The following is a 19,877-nucleotide window of genomic DNA, read 5'->3' as shown; positions in this document are numbered from 1 at the left end:
CCGGTTGTCCCCCTGTTATATCAATAAAGCAGCTTGTAGCCAGTCTGTGAGCAGGGAAGAGAACAGGGCTGGACTTCCTGCCAGCCAAGGGGGTGGAGGAGTTAGGAGAGGAAGCAGAATTGAGCCACAGGTACAGATCCAAGAAAGATCAGGAGGAAGGAGCTGGAGCCAAGGAAAGCTGCAAAGTGCAAATATCACTGGGATGTCTGCTGGGAGTAAGACAGGATAGCATGGAGGGTTAAGAACAGACTTAAACTGCTCAAGATTGTTGTTGCGAAGCCTATTTTTAAACAAACATACAAGAGTCTCAATTATTTGTGTGATAGCCAGGTTAAGAAATAAGCTAAGGTGGGCACAGGCTATCACTCTCTACAGAGTGGAAGATGACATGAAATCAAGGAGTCCAAGTCCCTTAGAGTTGATGCTGGTTACCTAAGAAAGGAGCCCTGCATATGAAGACATCAGCACAAATGACCTTGGTGGGGCCCAATATACTGACTGTAAAGATGAGGAGCATTCACTGGAAAAAGACAGCTAGACCAGTCTTAGGAGACACCAAGCCATGTTTGCCATCACCTCTACTGCTCCCAGCCCACCTTTGAAATATGGTACCTGCACATTGTATTCTTCAGCTTCTTTATGAGAAAAGACATGATAGATCACATCTAGCGATGAAACACATAACCTGTTAGGAGTTTGTCCTAGAAATTCCCAGGATGTGAGAAATTCCCAGAATGTAGTTTAAAAAGAACACTCCAAAAGAGGTCAAGGACACCACAAGAAAATCTACAGAACCAACTAACCTGGGGCTCACAGAGACTGAACCAACAACCAAAGAGCATGCATGGCATGGACCTATGACTCCCAAACATGTGTTGCAGATGTGCAGCTTGGTCTTCATGTTGGACGTGTAACAGCAGGAACAGGGGCTGTCTCTGACTCTGTTGCCTGCCTTTACATCCTCTGAACTGGGATGCCTTGTTTAGCCTCAACAGAAGAAGAAGTATTAGTTCTACTGCAACTTGGCCCTCCAAGGAGGGGTTGACACTCAGGGGAGGCCTTCCTTTTTCTTAGGGGAAAGAACGGGGAGATGGGGGAGAGGAGGTAAGAGGGCAGGACTTGGGGGAAAGGAGGAAGGGGCAGCTGAGGTCATGATATAAAGAAATACATTTATGAAAAAAGAGGAAAAAAAGAAAGAAAAAGAAATCAGCTAAGAGCCAGGCATGGTGGTGCATGCCTTTAATCACAGCACTCAGGAGGCAAAGACAGGCAAATTGAAGTTAGTTCGAGGCCAGTCGGGTCTACAAAGTGAATCCAGGACAGCCAGGGCTACACAGAGAAACCCTGTCTCAAAAAATCAAAACAAAACAAAACAGAAAAGAAATAAGCTAAGAGAAACAAACACTGTTTCATAAAAAGAAGTTCAACATTAAATCTTTTAATTGCTCTGTGGGTGAGTTTCTCTAACACTGAAAGGGAATAATTGAATCAAATTTTATGTTGGGGCCCCAGGGGGTCCCCTAGGGCATCTTCCCACGGCAAAGGGCTGCCTTGCCTGCCTGTTGTTGATCTACATTCAATAGTCCAGTGCTGGCCTCTGCACACCTTCCGCACACTCCGGAAAAAGACATTATTTCTAGGAACACTTTGCCTGCAGTCCCTTTTCAAATGACCTTGCTTACTACAATTAAAACATCTGACATTTTGATTTTTCTTAAGACTTTCAGAAATTGCTTTTCCTATCAGAGTAGCATCGTAAACGTGAGCTCCAATATCAGCTATATTTCTAATCCATTCATCTTTTGGTGTTAAGTTTGTCTTTAAAGGTCTAATCAATCTTTTGTATTCTGAGTTGGCATTTTCAAAAGCCAAAGATTCAATTAATATTTGTCTGGCTTCTGAATCTGAAACCATTCTATTTACAGCTGAAGTTGATCATTGCAAAAAATCAGTGAAGACTTCTTTTGGGCCCTACGCAGTTTTAGTAAATGACTCGGACCTCTTTCCTGGCTCGTCAATCTTTCCCCAACCATTTAAAGCTGCTAAATGACATAGCACCAAGGTGTGATTGTCAAATTCAAGCTGGGTTTGTAACTCAGCATGTTGATCTTCACCCAGCAATTGATCCTGGCAAATATTAATACCTCTAGCCCCATTCCATTTTCTAACTTCTTCTTTCCACCATATTCACCACTGTAACTGAGGACCAGCTTCCAATATTGCCAAATCTTTCCAATCTTGAGAGAGAATTCTGTTCTGAGTTGTCTACGAATATAATATGTGCTTCACACAGGGTGAATGCATATCGTATGAAATGATTGCTTCCTTAAAATCTCCTTAATTTTAATATGTCTATAGGATTCCATTTAACTTCTTTATAACCTTGGATGTTCCTATCACCTGATGGTAGGTCTTGTGTAGTAACTTGATAAACTAAGGTTGGTTTTTCTAACAACCTTGGGCTGCTCCTCTTCAGTTTCATCATGTGGTGGCGCAGTAGCTTCTTCCCTAAATTCCTCTGTCTCTGTCTGAGTATTTTTCTCATTTTTATTTATAAGTCTCTCTAATTTTTCTTCTAAGGCTTCTATCTTATCAATCCATTTTTCATGTTTTTCTCTTTCCTGCATCTCTAAAGCTTATTGTTTATTTTTAAAGTTTTTTTCCTTTGAGAAAGCACTGAAATCCACTACAACTATTAAAGATAAAATATGAAATACCAAAATGAAAATAATCATAACCAGTATCAAGCCTATTTCAGTTAAGTCATTTGGCTATTCATTTTCTGCTTCTATTTTCAAGCTATCTAAAGTAGCACTATACAGGGTTCTAACACTTGTATTATGGTATTTCTCATCCTTAACTCTCTCCTTGAGGACTTTCCAGGTGACTTACCAAATCTGATAGTTTCTCAGTTTGTTCCCAGCTGGTGTGGTTTATTTGTCTGTGTGGTCATGCCATGCATTGGAGTACCAAACATTGTTTTTAACAAAATCTCAATCGTTCAATTTTACCAATGAAAATTTGGGAGCCAGATTCTAGGGTGAAAGCCTGCTAGCCTAAATGGCAGAGAAATCAGCCAGCTGACCTTCCTCCTCAGCCAACGTCCCTGAAGGAAAAGGCTCCTTCCCCTTACTGTCTCCAAAAAGGCCACAAATTGCATGTCCCTCCTTTCTGTGTCTCTTTATCTATCCTTCTGACTTCCTCTTCCTCTCTATGGTTTTTTCCCTATATTCACTCCCCATCAACTGGCTGCTTGCTCTGCCTCTCAACATGTGGGTTATAAACCCATTGGGAGTTGTATGCCAGATATTTATATTACAATTCATAACAGTAGCAAAATTACAGTTATAAAGTAACAACAAAATAGTTTTATGGTTGTGGGTCCCCACAGCACAACGAACTGTCGTAAAGGATCACAGCATTAAAAAGGATGAGGGCTACTGCTATAAGGCAATTTTTAAAGAAATCCATTGAAGGATATTTTAATTTTTATTCAGTGGCACACACCTTTAATGCCAACACTCAGGGAGGCAGAGGTAGGCAGATCACTGTGAGTTCAAGACCAGTCTGTTCTACAAAGTGAATCCAGGACAGGCAAGCTACACAGAGAAACCCTGTCTCAAAAAAAAACCAAAAAGCAAAACAAACAAGCAAAATTCAGTGATACACCCTGTGTAGTCTTTTTATTTTCTTCTTGTTGTTCAGTAAAATGTACTCCTCCAAAATTACATGCATGCACACACACACAAACACACATAATTTCAGACAATGAGCTGAAGTTGGTGGAATCCTGTTCTAAGAAGAAATTTAAACATGGCATCAACTCTGCTGTCAATAGCTCTACTTTGGTTCTTTTAACTCCACCCACACTCTCTTCTCTTGCATTTCAGATGGGCGCTTCTCTCTTTGCCAGTAACATTGGCAGTAACCACTTTGTGGGCTTGGCTGGGACAGGAGCAGCTTCAGGAATCGCTACCGCCGCAGTGGAATGGAATGTAAGTGCTGTCAAAGGCTTTCCTTTAAAGCAAGCCCATATGACGTTATTTCAATCAAATTCATATTCTAGATATTCCAAAAAGTCTACAGAAGATGCACTCCTCTTTACTTTTATTTCTGCTTTTCTTTGTTAGTCCACTTTTTTGCCTTTAAGCATCTCTGGACCGTTGACCACAGCATTACTGATTCTGTGATCATTCTTCTGAAGTTACTCCTGCCAAAAAACCATCTTGTCTACAACTCAACAGCCATTATCACTCCCCCATTGATCAATTGTAGCTTCAATTTTTCTCTCTCCTTCCTAGATCCTATATTTCTAGAAATCAACTATATAAAATACAAAAGTAGTGGTTACCCTTCTGAGATGCTTACAAATAAACCCAGTAATAAAAACACCAGGAGAAAATCGTGCATAGTGTCCTGAGGGATCCTTTGGGAGGAATCTCACATAGATAATAGAGGGGACTTGGCACATGCTACAGGAACTTGAGCTTATCTTTTCCGCACAATGTTTGTATGTGTAGTGTGTGCATGCTGGTGAGGGGGAGACACTAATGCAGAAGAAAGTCAGACCATGGTCAAAGTTTAGACAGACCATCCCCAAGTGGACTTAGGAATGACTGAGAGTCTTCATAAACACCTTCGCTCTTCCCTTGATACATATTTCTTTTAATTTGACGCTGGTAGCAGGAAAGCCTCCAATATACACCCGGCCTCCAGATGTGCCCTTTGGCCAGTGTTTGGTTCTGATAGCACCGTAAACTTTGCCTCTAGAGTCACGTTCCATTGGCCCTCTTGGATGAAACTCTCAGGCTGCAGCTCAGCTGTCCTCCTTTAGACTGTGACACTGTGCTTGTCTAATCTGCACAAGGTGTGGTTTCCACCTCTATATGACAAGGAAAACTGGTTAGAGTCGCTGGCTCGCTGGGTTGCTGAGGAAATATGGTTACACCTGTCAAGAACCCACAAGCACCACAAGTTAACGACTGGTTATGTCTTTGCTGATGTTTTCTCTGGGGAGATATGATTAGCACCAAGAATCTCCAAATAGCTTGGGATGCCCTTTTGATTGCTTTACCTATTCAAGAATATCATGCTCACAGCCTGCCATCCAAGGGCAACACTTTGTCATAAATGTTTTATGCTTTTCCAGTGGCCCAAGTATGCCCCACTCTGCCATGTTGTCTGATCATCTTTCACCTCATGCCTTGGGTCACATCCTATGTCTCAGAAAGTGTTGGCTTCTGAATCATAAACAGGGAGGAAAGGAAGGACAGTTGTCCAAAGATCTTAACTGTTTCGGTGGGACAAGATTTAATAAAAATAGTTATTTTGGTTTGTCCTGGTTGGTTGGTTGGTTGGTTTGGTTTTTGCTGTTTTTCTACTCTATGGCCTACATCTCACAAGCAATGCCTTTTCGACTCTAACGTTCTTTTCTTGGTTTCTTACAGGCCCTGATTATGGTGCTAGTTCTTGGGTGGGTGTTTGTCCCCATCTACATCAAGGCAGGGGTGAGTATTCACAGACCTACAAGTGGGTCTTCCAGAAGGAATCTCCAGTACGCTTCTCTTCGCTAACGTCTTTGTAGTGAAACTCAATACTCAACCTTCTTCACATGGTCTACCGCTAAAAATGTGCAGGTGATAAAAGTTCCATTTCTTTCCTGGGAAGTTCTGTGCAGAATGTGACCACAGGTGGGTGAGGACTCTGACTCTGTGTGGCTCTGTGGAATGGCCACTGTGGTTGTCTTTACCTGGTGCAGGGCCTGAATTGAGGACCACCATGTGCTCTCAGGGGAGTTTATAGGAAGGAACCAGTAATGGTCTGGCATTATCCTGAGGGGCATCGCCCTTGTAGGCAGAAAGTGTCAGACCCAAGAGTGCTAGAGAAAACGTACAGAAACTAAACATCATGCAAGATCTTCCATTATTTGGAGGTCAGTTAAAAAAAAATAGAGAGAAAAAAAATAAATAAAAAATAGAGAGCAAATATTGGAAGTATGGTAGAAGATGAAGTTGGGTTTGCATGTATGTGTGTGTTGGGTGGGGGGGGGGGGATTAATTACAATAGATATGTGTCCTCTCAGCTCCTGGGAAGTGAGCCGCACAGGCTTCCCGAAACTCGAGGATCTTGACTAGATCCCTGTTTTTGGAAGCTCTACTCAATCAACTGAGAGGAAAATGAGCCCGAATATCAGGCCTGTGGGAGACACTTCTAAAAAGACATCATAGCTCATGGTTTTGTAGGAAAGGGAAAACGGAAAGCTAGAGCTTCCTGCAACAAAGGTAACAAGTTTGATGCCAGATAAAAAGCAAAGGGGGAAAGAGAGAGGCTTTATGACACTTTGAAGACTTGAAGCTTCATGTTCTGGAGCCGTGAGACCTCCATCAGTGCAGCTAGAAACCACATAGAGGAGCCAAGTGATGGGTTAAGAGGGGAAAGATTCACTTTGGAAATGGGTGTTTGGAGTGTGTTTTAGTTGTTTTGCGTATCCATCAAGGGGCCAAATGCAGTGTACTTCATAAAAAAAACACGTTCATTTAGCTCACAGTCATGGAGGTCAAACCAGATGTTACCTGAGACACTTCAGCCACTGCTACATCAAAATACAGTGGAAAAATGGAAAATAAAATTATCACATGGAGAAGGAGTCAAGCGTGTACCGTGTACTTGCTTTATAGCCACCAGTCTCTAAAGAACTCACTCACTCTATAAGAACAGCATAATCCACCTGTGGTGCTGGAGCTCCCGGTGCCGAACTGTCTTCCCATTCGGCCCCACCTTGCACCGATGGCCCAATCCCAACACCACTACATGGGACGCCAAATTTGAACCTCACAAAACCTTTGGGAGACACATCACCCAAGTCATAAAATTCTGTCCCTGGTCTCCAAAGAGAGTGCCTGCCTCACAATATAAAACACACTCAGTCCATGGTAATGGTTCCAAAGTCTGAGGTCATTTTAGAAGCAGCTCCAAAGTCTTATTGGAGACACTGGAAAAACTCTTCACTGTATGTCTCAGTTAGAGTCCCTCTTGCTGTGATAGAATGCCATGGCCATAAACAGCATGGGGAGAAAGGAGTTTAGTTTACTGACACTTGCACATCACAGACCATCCCTGAAGGAAGGCATGGCAGAAACCTGAAGGCAGGAACCTGGAGGCAGGAACCTGGAGGCAGGAACCGGAGCAGAGGCCATGGAGGCATCCTGCTGCATACTTGCTTGCTCACCATGGTTTTTCTTAGCCTACTTTTTGTACCATGCAGGACTATGGTCTCAGGAGTGGCACTGCCCCTCTTGGGATAATTAATGTGTGTCTATTAATTATTTAATAATTAATTAAGAAAGTGTACCCGGGCTTGCCTATGTGCCAACCTCCTGGAGGCATTTTCTTGATTGAGGCTGTGCCTCTTCCCAAGTGACTCTAACTTGTGTCCAGTTAACATAAGAGTAGCCAACACAACACACAATTGGGGCCTCTTATTTACAAATAATGTTGCTCTTTGTAAAAGTAACTTTTATTTTCCTGTTTTAGTTGTTGTCTCATAAGCTTAGTGCCTCCCTGTGCTAACCTAGGCCTAGTCCTAGAAGCTTGGAAGCTTCTAGCCTCTGTATAATCTAACCTAGGCCTAGAATGTTTTCAACCTCTGAGACTTACTGATTAATAAGCTCACTCTTGCTTGTTCTTTTTGAGCTCTGGGCTGGCTGGTTCAGCTCAACTGTTCTGGCTCAAACTCTTCTCCCAGTTAACTTACTTAATCTGACTTCTCTGATGGCCTGGAATTGCTCTGCTTAGCCTCAAACTAACTCAGCAATCTGCTCTAATCTTCTGGCTTCTTCTCATTTTCTGGTTCGTTCCATCTTCACCTGAGTTCTCTCTCTGGAACTCATCTCTCTATTATTGTCCTGGTAAAACCTCCTCCTCTCTCTGTAAAACTACCTTTTAAGTAGCTTCCCTGCCCTCTCTCTCTTTTCTTAAAAGTTGGACATGTCCTATTCTGTCAAATTTTCTCTGATTTGTCACCTTTTCTGCCACTCAATTAGATATCACGTTCAAACATAGGCCCTTCCTCCTATAAACTAACTTCATTTTTGTTTAGGACTAAAGGCATGTTCCACCATGCCTGGACCAAAATTTTTCTTTACCTGATACTTGCTCTATACCAGGCTGGCCTTGAACTCAGAATTGTTTGCCTCTATCTCTTGGATTAAAGGCGTGGTTGTATTCCAGCTGGATCACACAGACCTAAAAGATCTTTGGATGTGATCGCTTGCCAGCAGGATCACACAGATCTAGAAGGTCTTTGGATGTGATCTCTTGCCAGAACAGCCATTTTCTGAATTAACACTCAACCGCAGCTCTTAAAGGCTGTAGCATTACTACTGAGAATAATGCAAATTTATATCTATAAGTCATTTGGAATTGTAGGCACTTAATGTCTACACGGACAGTAATCCATACTAGAGCTGAGAATGGTGATGTGTACCATAACTCAGCACTCAGGAATTAGAAGCCCGAAGGTTATGAGTTCAAGATCATCCTAGACTACATTGTTAAGAGTGTCTTAAGGAAGGAAGGAGGAAGAAATGAAGAAACGATGGGGAAAGGACAGAGGAAGGGAGGAAGGAAGGAAGGAAGGGAGGAAGGAAGGAAGGAAGGAAGGAAGGAAGGAAGGAAGGAAGGAATGAAAGAAGGCTCGCTTACTTGATATACAAGAAAAAGAGATTTAAAACTATTTGTCAATGGTCACAGAATCTAGTAACTGCTAGGAAAGCAACCCTAAATGGTCTGCTTCAAGTGGCCAGGCTCATTGCAGGCTGTAACTGTACCATGAAACCCCACCTTTCCCACCTGGTTATGCCCAACACGCCCTGCACAGTACCTTCCTGTCCATGGCTGTTTAGCAGATGCAGGCTCGGAGGTGAATCCCTGTTGATGTCTGTCTCTGCAGGTGATGACCATGCCAGAATATCTCAAGAAGCGGTTTGGTGGGAAGAGACTCCAAATCTACTTTTCTGTTCTCTCTCTCTTCATCATGTTGGCCGTCAAAATCACTGTGAGTTCACACCCTCCTGACATATTAGTGTAAGAGGTTGCTGGAAAGAGAGATAAGATTAGAAAATGGTGGGGGGTGGGGTGGTATTTCCATGGCCTGGAGCCAAGTAGATGCCTTTACTTCCTGCAGCTCTTTGTACAAAGCATTTTTCAAGATAAAAGAGACCTTCAGAGGCTATTAATTGAGGTATAGAACATCTACTAGGCTTCAGATTGTTGCTTTGTTTTTGTTTTTGTTTTTGCTTTGAGGCAGGGTTTCTCTGTGTTGCGTTGGCTGTCCTGGACTCGCTTTGTAGACCAGGCTGGCCTCAAGCTCACAGTGATCCACCTGCCTCTGTTTCTCCAGTTCTGGGATTAAAGGTGTGCAACAGCACACCTGGCAGATATGATGATTGGATATATACAAAGGAAAAAAATTCCTTTAAGTGATAGCTATTCAGTGATTTATTGCATATCTCTTACTGTCTATTTTTTCCACTGTATAAGGTGAACTAGAAAAAATTTTAAATAGAGTTAAAAACAAATCAGTTAAAATGGGATCAGTTTGGAAGTGAATAAATGTCTCCCCCCCCCCCCCCCCCCCCCCCGGATGCGAGCACAGCTGCCTAACATAAAAACAATGGGAGCATGCAGTTCATCAGTCTTTGGCGGTGAGCAGGCACTGTGTCGGGCTTGTGGGAAGCTGGTCAGAGCGGTCACAAAGTCTGCAGAGCCACTGAAGTAGCTGTGCTGCAGAAAGATTGCTCATTCTGTAATCTTTCTGGGCCAACTGAATATTTATAAAGTGTTGAAAGTTATCCTTCTGTGAGCATTTTTGCGTTCTCCTTTGCCATTCTGCAGCCATTTTGACCTCTGTTTTCTCCACAGTTGCCCTTTCATTCTTCCTCCAGAACCTGCCCAGGTTAATATTTTCATTTTCACATGAACCAGAAGAGGGAATTACTCTGACCTATTGTACTTCCTCTTCTTAATTTACCTTATCTTCTTCTAAAACTACCTCCTGCAAGTAGATACCACAATTAAATGTTAACATAATTTAAAAGATATTTTTTTAAAGATTTTTTTTTTTAAGTTGTGTCTTTGAAAATAATTGGAAAGAATTGAAGATTCGGCAGGCAGGATAGAATGTGGGGGAAATGCAGTTGGCTCCATGTGCGCTTGTGTCTAAAGATACATTCTCAGATTTATAACTCATTGGGTGTCATAGCTTTTATGAGTGAGCAGCTGGCCTTTAACCTTTGCTTTTCTGTTCAGCTGACTCATTATTACAAGCAAACTGATGAACGGAATTGTAAATTATCCTCATGGAGACAGCACTGAAATAGCTTGCAGAGAACAAAAATTTGAAGAGAAAGAGGGAAGCAGATGAGACTGGGGGTGTCAGGAGTCATGTACTTCTGTGTTGTACAGGAAACGTACCCAGTCTGCCCTCCACGTCTGACAGCTTAGAGCTCTGGCTCCAAAGAGCATGGCTCAAGAAGAGTGACAACTTGGGGCTGGAGAGATGGCTCAGTGCTTAAGAACACTGACTACTCTTCCAAAGGACCTGGGTTCAATTCCCAGTACCCATATGGCAGCTTGCAACTATCTGTAATTGCAACCCTCACACAGACGTGCATGCAGGCAAAACACAAATGCACTAAAAATAAGAAATTATTTTTAAAAGAAGAAGAAAAAGAAAAGAAGAAGAAGAAGAAGAAAAAGAAAAGAAGAAGAAAGAAGAAGAAGAAGAAGAAGAAGAAGAAGAAGAAGAAGAAGGAGTGACAACTAAAATGGTTGTCATCCAAAGTAGAAGGCTCCGGTGATAAAAAGGGATGAGGTTAAAAAAAGGGGGGGGGGGATGAGGTGTTGGTGAGCTGACTGGAGATGCAAAGAAGCCAAGGACCTGTGTGTGGGGCTGTGAAGGGTCTGTGGTCAGCCGCAGTGGTGCAACACCAGGAGCCAGCTTGCCTGCAAGTGCTTTAAGTGGTATCATGTTTTAAAGGATGATCATTTAGACGTGGGCATCTGTGTACTTGTCCTTCCTGCTGCTGTAATGAAGACCGTGACCAAAAGCAACTTGGAGAGGAAAGTGTTTGTTTCATCTTACAGCTTATGGTGAAGGGAAGCCTGGACAGGAACTCCAGAGACAGAAACTCCAGAGGCAGGAACTCCAGAGGCAGGAACTCCAGAGGCAGGAACTCCAGACAGGAACTCCAGAGACAGGAACTCCAGGCAGAAACTCCTCCAGAGGCAGGAACTCCAGAGACAGGAACTCCAGACAGGAACTCCAGAGACAGGAACTCCAGGCAGGAACTCCTCCAGAGGCAGGAACTCCAGGCAGGGACTGAAGCAGACATGGTGGAAGAAAGCTGCTTACTGGCTTGCTCAATTTAATTTTTTTCTTTGAGACAGGATTTCTCTGTGTAGCCCTGGCTGTCCTGGAACTCCCTCTGTAGACCAGGCTGGCCTAGAATTCAGAGATCCTCCTGTCTCTTCCTCCCAAGTGCTGGGATTAAAGGTGTGCCATCATCATCTGGCTTAAGTTTAACTTCTTTCTTTCTTTCTTTCTTTTGTATTTACTTATTTATTATTTGTACAGTATTTTGCCTGCACACCAGAAGAGGGCACCAGATCTCATTATAGATAGTTGTGAGCCACCATGTGGTTGCAGGGACTTGAACTCAGGACCTTTGGAAGAACAGCCAGTGATCTTAACCTTTGAGCCATCTCTCCAGCCCCAGTTTAATTTCTTATCCCATCCAGGATCACCTGCCCAAGAATGATCCTGTCCATAGTAGGCTGGACCCTCCCACATTAACCACCAATCAAAAAAATTCCTGCTGGACATGGTGGCACACGCCTATCATCCCAGCACATCGAAGAATGGATAAAGAGGCAGAGGCAGAAGGATCTCTGAGAGACAAGGAAATGAAGAATTAGTTCAATACCCAACAGTGCTGCGATGTAGAACTTAGTGTTTTGTGCCCAAGCAGCATCTGTCTGTTGCCTCTACCCATCTGCCCTTTCTGGTCTTCTGTGTCCAGTATCCTCTTCTCCTATAAGACCAACTAATTTAGCATCCACATATGGATAAGGATGTTTTCTACTTGTTTTCTGTGTTTGGCACAAATACCCTATTGGCTCCTGAATGTCCTTTCAAATGATTACATTATGTGCTTCAAGATTTTTGTGGCTAGGTATATCTTTCTGGGTCTGGGATAACTCCCTCAGGATGATCATTTCTAGTTCCATCCATTTGCCTACTTTGGAAATCACTCTGGCGCTTTCTCAGAAAACTGGGAACAGGGCTACCTCAAGACCCAAATATTCCACTCCTTGGAATATACTCAAAAGATGCTCCTCCACACAACAAGGACATATGCTCAACCATGTTCATAGCAGTTTGTAATAGCCAGAACCTGCAAACAACCTAAATGTCCCTCAGTTGAAGAATGGATAAAGAAACTGTGGTGCATTTACACTATGGAATACCACTCAGCTATTAAAAACAAGGAAATCTTGAAAATTGTAGCTGTGTCCTTTATGTTTAAAATTGCTTTGGCTGTGTTAGGAGTGTTTTGAGTTCGGTGAGGAGCGCCATTGGCATGTTGATCGGATTGCACTGGGTCTGTAGATTACACTTGATGGTACAGCTGTTTTCACATTAGTTCTTCCGACTGAGGAGCACAGAAAGTCTTTGTAGCAGTTGTTGAAGGCCGAAATACTGAAGCCTGCTTTGAGACACAGCTGTTGCGGCCAATTTTTGTACTCGCCTATACGTTCAAATATTTTTAAACTTCTAACCTTGCCTCTGATAGTACAAACCCTGCAAAAGAGCCAAGTTAACCTATGCGAGCAGACCCTGAGAGAGGGTTGAGCTGCCCTTATATTTTACTATGATTTAATAGTGTCATAACTCATACTTGGGTTATCCGCACACTTTGCTACCCGCTGGCTGCACTCTGGCTGCTCTTTTGTTATCTACATACCCGGCTCCACTTTGGGTAGACTCTGAAAGACCCTGACCACCACCTCACTCATCTCACTTGGGACCAATCAGGTTAAAGGTTATCTGAAGATACTTTGTCTAGTTAGCCGAAAGTGCAGCATCGGTTTGAACCGTTAGCCAAAATGTGTTCCTGCCCTTCCCATATCTTTTGCATTTGGCTTCTCTGTAGAAGGACTGTCCTGAAAACAGGTAGAGGTCACAGTTAGGCTCCTAAGTCCTTGCTATGGCCCTGATTGATCAGCTTGGAAAAGGCATTCTAATAAACCATCAGTATCTAAGCCGAGACGGCGTCCGAGTGGTCTGTGCGGCCCTTCTTGTCTCTTACAGTATCAATGTCTTCCTCAATATTTCATTCAGGGTCCCCTCTTTGAAGTCTTTTACCTTCTTGGTAAGGTTTAGTCCTAGATTTTTTAAAAGATATATTCATTTATCATGCAAACAATTTTCTTCCTGCAGCAGACCAGAAGAGAAGCCCAGATCTCATTATAGATGGTTATGAGCCACCATGTGGTTGCTGGGAATTGAACTCAGGACCTTTGGAAGAGCAGCCAGTGTTCTTAATGTCTGAACCATCTTACCAGCCCCTCTAGATATTTTTTGAAGCTATCATTTTGTTTTTGGTTTTTGGTTTTCCGAGACGGGGTTTCTCTGTGTAGCCTTAGCTGTCCTGGACTTGCTTTGTAGACCAGGTTGGCCTCGAACTCATAGCAATCCGCCTGTCTCTGCCTCCTGGGTGCTGGAATTAAAGGCGTGGTCCACCACACCCCCAACAAGCCTATTATTAATGGGATATTTTTCCCAATTTCTTTTCACTGTTGGTGAATATAATGCTACTGGATTTTATATGTTGGCTTTGTATCCTGATACTTATTAAAAATATTTATCAGATCCAGTAGCCTTTTTTTCTTAAGGTGAACACCATGGAGTCTTTTAACTATGAGACCATGTCATCGTCAGGTTCAAGAATAGATAGGTTCTTCCTGTCTAATCTTTATCCCTATTAGCTGTTCAAGCCAATTGATCTACAGTGTAATCTAGCTCTGAGGTTCCTTCCCTGCGTTTGCTGTAAGGGATCTATACATGTATAGACTACTAAAGGCCCCCCCCCCCCACTATTATTGAGTCTGGGCATATGTGGTCTTGTATGCGTTAAAAGTTCTCCTATGAAACTGAGAGCAAGAGTCTCTGTATGAATATTTACAATAGCTGTCTATGTGCTTTAGTGAATTGTTCCTCTGTCAATACTTAGTTGCCATCTTTATCTCTTCTTGTTAGATATGATTTTAAGTCTGCTTTATCAGAAATGGCCATTGCTATGCCAGCTTGTTTATGGCTTCTTGTTGCTTGGTGGATTGCTAACCTTTGGCTCTCAGTCTACAGATGTATTTCTCAGATACGTCTGTTTCTTGGAGTCAGCACATAACCAGATCAATGTTTTTTTTTTTAATCCAGTGCATTGGTGTGTCTTTAACCTGGAGAGGCAAGGCCACTTCTGTTCACTATTATGAGTGAGGAGGGCTTGCTGTTGTTTGTTGTTTTATTTTGGTTGTTCTGGTTGGTGGTTAATTTTAGTTATATCCTTTTTCTCCTGGTAGTGCTGGGTATTTGCTGGTTTGCTGTGTTGGATGTGACTGGCTTCTTCTCCATTAATCTATTGTTTTCAGGAACTGTGTCATATTCTTATATATAAAATTATCTTTCTTCTTCTCTTACGTACAGCTTTTTTCGGTGGGGGGAGGATTTTCTATACAGCTGATTTGTCATAAGCTGCCTTAACTCGTTTGTGTCTTGAAATATTTTGATCTCTCCAGCTTTGTTTTGTTTTGTTTTTTGTTTGTTTGTTTTTTGGGGCGGTTGGGTTTTTGTTTTTTTGTTTTGGGTTTTTTGTTTGTTTGTTTGTTTTTCGAGACACGGTTTCTCTGTGTAGCCTTGGCTGTCCTGGATTCGCTTTGTAGACCAGGCTGGCCTTGAACTCACAGAGATCCACCTGCCTCTGCCTCCCAAGTGCTAGGATTACAGGCATGGGCCATCACCGCCTGGCTTCTCCAGCTATTTTTCTATACTTTAATTTTATTTTACCTGGAAGCCAGCAAGCCTTGACAATCTTCCTGCCTCTGTCCTCCTTGAAGCTGGAGTCATTTTGTTATAATTCAAGAGATTCTTAATACATTCACAAGGTGACTTTGGAAGATGTATTCAGACAAATGCCACAGTATAAAGATCAAAGAAGGTTCTGGTTGGGCTCTGGTTTTTTGTTTGTTTGTTTTTTGTGAGATCTCATCCATATTACTTGGGATTTTCCTGCATGACTAATGAGAAAGGACAGAAATATTTATCCTGAAGGAGGAAGGCTTCCACCATGATAGGCGTTAGGGTAAGCTGCTGACTTGATATGTTTGCTATGTGCCTGCCTTCCTGGTGACAGTGGCATCAAGATCTTTAGCCAGCACCCCCAAAACAAACCCCACCTCCCCCACTGATCACCTGGAACACAGGAACTGGAGTTGCAAGCATAGCTGAGGTCCCTGGCTTCTTATTGGGATCCAAACTCCGGTCCTCAAGATTGTAATGGAAGTAGCTATGACTTAAATCTAGTCACTGGTCATCTACTGTAAAAGTTATTTTTGTGGGTTGTAAGCATCTCAGTTCACAGTTATATACTTTCAAGACTTGGGACATATCTTTGTAACTATGAATTTTCCTCCCATATTCCAGTTCCCCAAATAATGACCCTGAGACTTTATTATTATAATAAATGCCTAGGCCCTACATAACTTCTCGTGCTTTCTTGGTCTTTAGTGTTGCTGAAAACAGATTTGAGGCTGTTCTAATGTTTCTGCCTCTGGGTATGAGTTGTTGCTTTTCCCTTACAGACTTTTATTATTGTTTCTGTTCTTTGAATTTTTTGGTATTTTAATGTACTTTGGGGAGGTTCCCTCTACTTGTGTCTCTTTGGAGTTCTAGATACTTTCTGTGTTTGAATGTCATTTTTCTCTCTCTTCATTAGGAAATTCTCAACATATATCAATTAAAAGCGTGTCTGAGTCACAGGCGTGTATCTCAGTTCCTCTTCTGTACCATTGATCCTTAGGTTTTGTTCTCTTGAGTGTGTTCCAAGAATCTTGAAGGTTTTGGTTGTATTCATTTTTTTCCTCTTGATCGATGTCTGCATATAGTGTTGTCTGGGCCTTGACCTTCATCCTTCCTGTTCATTCTCCTGCTAGGTGTTTCCTGTTGAGTTAATTATTTGGTTAACTGATTCTTTCATTCCCAGAATTTATATTTGTTGTTTTTCAGTGTTTGCATTTCATTGCAGGAGGAACTGTTTTCCTTCATATTTTTTAATGATTTTTCCTCCAGCTAACTCACCCTCTTGCCAACCTTGATCATTTTCTAGTCTGTGTCTTTCACTGATTTCACGTTTCCTTTTATGTAGATATTAAATTAAATTCATTATCTGTTTATTTGAGTCCTCTGCTTGGTCTTTCCCCCTTTTTTTAAATAGTACTCTGGGCCGGGCATGGTGGCACACACCTTTAATCCCAGCACTCAGGAGGCAGAGGCAGGTGGATCGCTGTGAGTTTGAGGCCAGCCTGGTCTACAAGTCCAGGACAGCCAAGGCTAACACAAAGAGACCCTGTCTCAAAAAACTGAAAAAAAAAAAAAAACTCAGAGATCTCTGGTACCTCCTGTTGTTTTTGTCTTGGTCCTGCAGTGCCCAAGAGGCTCCCAGACTGTAGGGTTTATAGCCTTGTCAGGTACATTAGCTATGCTTCTTGTGTTGTTTGATGTGACCTTTGCACCTGTTTGAGTGTCTGTATCTTCTGTTTTGTCCCTATTCTGTTTTCTGTTGGTGTTGTTTTGCGTGAGGCTTCCTTGTATGTGTTTGGATTCATGCTCAGGGGGAAATTTGACTTCAGTAAGAACTGTGACGGTCTGACAAAAGTGCCAATGTGAGTTCCAGGGGGCAAATACTGCGGCTCTTGTCTGCAGGGACTTCAGTCATGCGTACTAGGGTCCTTCCGGGTTCTGTCTCTCTTGGCATAGCTCAGCTGCTCCGGGGTCTCTTGCTCTGAAGTTTCTGAAAGTGCAATTAGCAGCGATCCCCAATCACTCAGTAGGTGTCCTTTTGAAGTGGCATCCAGTTTCTTTCATTTCCCTGGTGACTCTTGCACCCCCCCATCCCCCCACCACCACCCCTCCCCACCCACCCACCCACCCACTTTCACTCCGCACCCCACGCTTCAAGTTCTTGTTTTGTTTTTAGACCTTGCTGTTCTGGAAATAAGTGGCCTTCTGACGCCTCAGGCAAATCTGTACCATCATCAAGGAGTGTTCCATAGCCCTGGGCCTGGTTTCCCTGTTGGCTCACTCACTCAGGGTTGAGCGGTACCTCCAACTTGTGTTTCAACACTCCGGGGCTGGACCGGGGCTATGTTGGTATCTCTGCTGCATGCTCCACAGCTTTGTGCCTGGATGCCTTGGAGGTTGTTTAGCTTTAGTGTTACCAGAAACCTACAAAAAGTTTCTTGGGGTGGCTGCATAACACTACATCAAAAAACCAAGGGCAAACTTCTCTGCATCCTCAACTGCCTTTGTCACTTTTTGTTTCTTTAATACTAGCTATTCAAACCTGAACAATATAGTGTCTAAGTGTGGTTTGGGTTTGCATTTCCCCGATAATAACCAGTGCTTAACTTCTTCCTTCTTCCTTCCTTCCTTCCTTTCATTTGTTCGTTTATTTTTTGAGACAGGGTTTCTCTATGTTAACAGTCCTGGCTGTCCTGGGCTCACTTTGTAGACTAGGCTGGCCTCAAACTCACAGAGATCCACCTACCTCTGCCTCCCGAGTGCTGGGACTAAAGACCTGCACTACTATGTCCGGCAACTTTTTCTTAATATAAAAGTTTTTTGAGGATGGAGAGATGGCTCAGTGGTAAAGAGCATTAACTGTTCAGAGGACCTGGGTTCAGTTTACCCCCAGGTGCAGGGGACCCAGAATCCTCTTCTGGCCTCACTGGTACCAGGCAGGCAGAAAGCACACTCACATTCAGGCAAAGCATACATACACATAACAAAAAAAACCAAAATAAGTAAAATTTAAAGATTTTTTTTGTGCGTTATTTGTATTTCTCCTTATAAAAATGATTTATTTAGATCATCTGCTTATTTTTAGTCTGCTTACCTGTGGGGTTTTTTTGTTTTGTTTTGTTTTGTTTTTTTGTTTTTTGCTGTTGACTTCTTTTAGTGTCTAGTTTATAAATATTTTCCCTCTTTGTCAGGCTGCCGCTTCCATATGTTGAGCATTCCCCTTTTTGTGCAAAGGCTTTGATAACCATTATTTGTAATTCACATGTGGAGTAATAGGGCTCCTAGGGCATTTCCACAGTACTTTGCTTGGACTGAATTCACACACACACACCTACTACTTGTCCCCCCTCCCTTCCCAGTACCTCCTTTTCTCCATGTTGCATGTGTTCTATCACCCTCTCCACATGAGCTCTCCAAGGCCAATTTCCATGCTTAGGGGACCCTCTCTGCTTTTATAACCTCTATTCACCCTCATATATCAGTGGTACATATCTGTGTGTATATTATATGTGTGTGTAATTTTTATTTATATTTATTTTTATTATATATAATTTATTTAATATTCATTTTATTTATGTGTATATATAAATTAGAAGCTAGGCCTCTCATATGAGAGAGAACATGTGAGACATTTGTCTTCCTGCATGTTGGTTACCTCATTCTGTATATTTTCCACTTCCAGCCATTTCTCACAAACTTCATGATTTCATTTTTCTTTATTGCTGAATAAAATTTCGCTGTGTATACATGCCACATTTTCAACTATCCATTCATCAGTTAAAGGACGTTTAGGTTGTTAGCATTTCCCAAACTATTGAGAATTGAACACAACTACTGTGCCAATGACCACAGTTGAGAGGCTGTTGAGTCTTTGGGGCATATGCCAAGGAGTAGTAAGGCCGAGTCATACGGTAGACTTATTTGTAGCTTTTTGAGAATTCTCCACACTTATTGCCACAGTGGCTGGGCCAGTCTGCAATCCCACCAACAGTGAAGGAGGGCTCTACATTTGTCTGCTACAATATAATGGGTTCTGAATTTGTCTGTTTTAATATAATATTTCCCTGTACATTTCTGGTTCTGTTCATTTGCATCATCTCTTTCTTTTGGTTGTTTGGGCCAAAAGTCTGTTACTCTTCTTTACCTTCACAAAGAACCAGCTCTTAGATTCGTTGATCCTTTGTGTTGTTCTCTTTGGTTGTTGTTTTTTGTTTTTTTGTTTTTCCTCTCTACTGGATTTGGGTTTCTGCTATTCTTGTTTTTTACAAAATTTGGAGTTGCACCATAAAGTTGTTTGTTTGTGTTCTGATTTTTTTTTTTAATGTAGGAGTTTAGAGTTACAGAATTTCCTTTTAGGACTACTTTCAATCTGGCCAGAGGTTTAGTTGTGGTATGTTTTCATTTCATTTAAAAAATGTTTATTTTTCTTTCTTGATTTCTGCATTGACCCATTCATCACGCAGTAGTGTGTTGTTTGATCTCTATGACTTTCTTTTCTTTTGTTTGTTTGTTTTTGTTTTGTTTTCTCGAGACAGGTTTTTTTCTGTGTGGCCTTGGCTGTCCTGGACTTGTAGACCAGGCTAGCCTCGAACTCATAGTGATCCGCCTGCCTCTGCCTTCACCTCCTGAGTGCTGGGATTAAAGGCATGCGCCACTACGCCTGCCTTTCCATGACTTTCTGTAACTACTTGAGATTCACTTGTTGGTCTCAACTTCTAGGATACATGGAGGAATCTCAGTT

General features: G+C 42.3%; 1 protein-coding gene across 1 annotated transcript in view; it reads left to right on the top strand.

Moving 5' to 3' along the window:
• LOC127195727 (solute carrier family 5 member 4-like) overlaps positions 1 to 19,877 on the top strand; it is a 52,618-nt gene that overhangs the window by 9,566 nt on the left and 23,175 nt on the right. Inside the window, exons 3-5 of the mRNA XM_051153261.1 lie at positions 3,891 to 3,995; positions 5,448 to 5,507; positions 8,951 to 9,055. Coding sequence (XP_051009218.1) covers positions 3,891 to 3,995; positions 5,448 to 5,507; positions 8,951 to 9,055 — 270 coding nt within the window. The remainder of the gene's footprint in view (positions 1 to 3,890; positions 3,996 to 5,447; positions 5,508 to 8,950; positions 9,056 to 19,877) is intronic.

This window comes from Acomys russatus, chromosome 11 (genome assembly GCF_903995435.1).
Source record: "Acomys russatus chromosome 11, mAcoRus1.1, whole genome shotgun sequence".
Taxonomy (NCBI): domain Eukaryota; kingdom Metazoa; phylum Chordata; class Mammalia; order Rodentia; family Muridae; genus Acomys; species Acomys russatus.
This window is presented reverse-complemented; position numbering and strand designations above follow the sequence as displayed.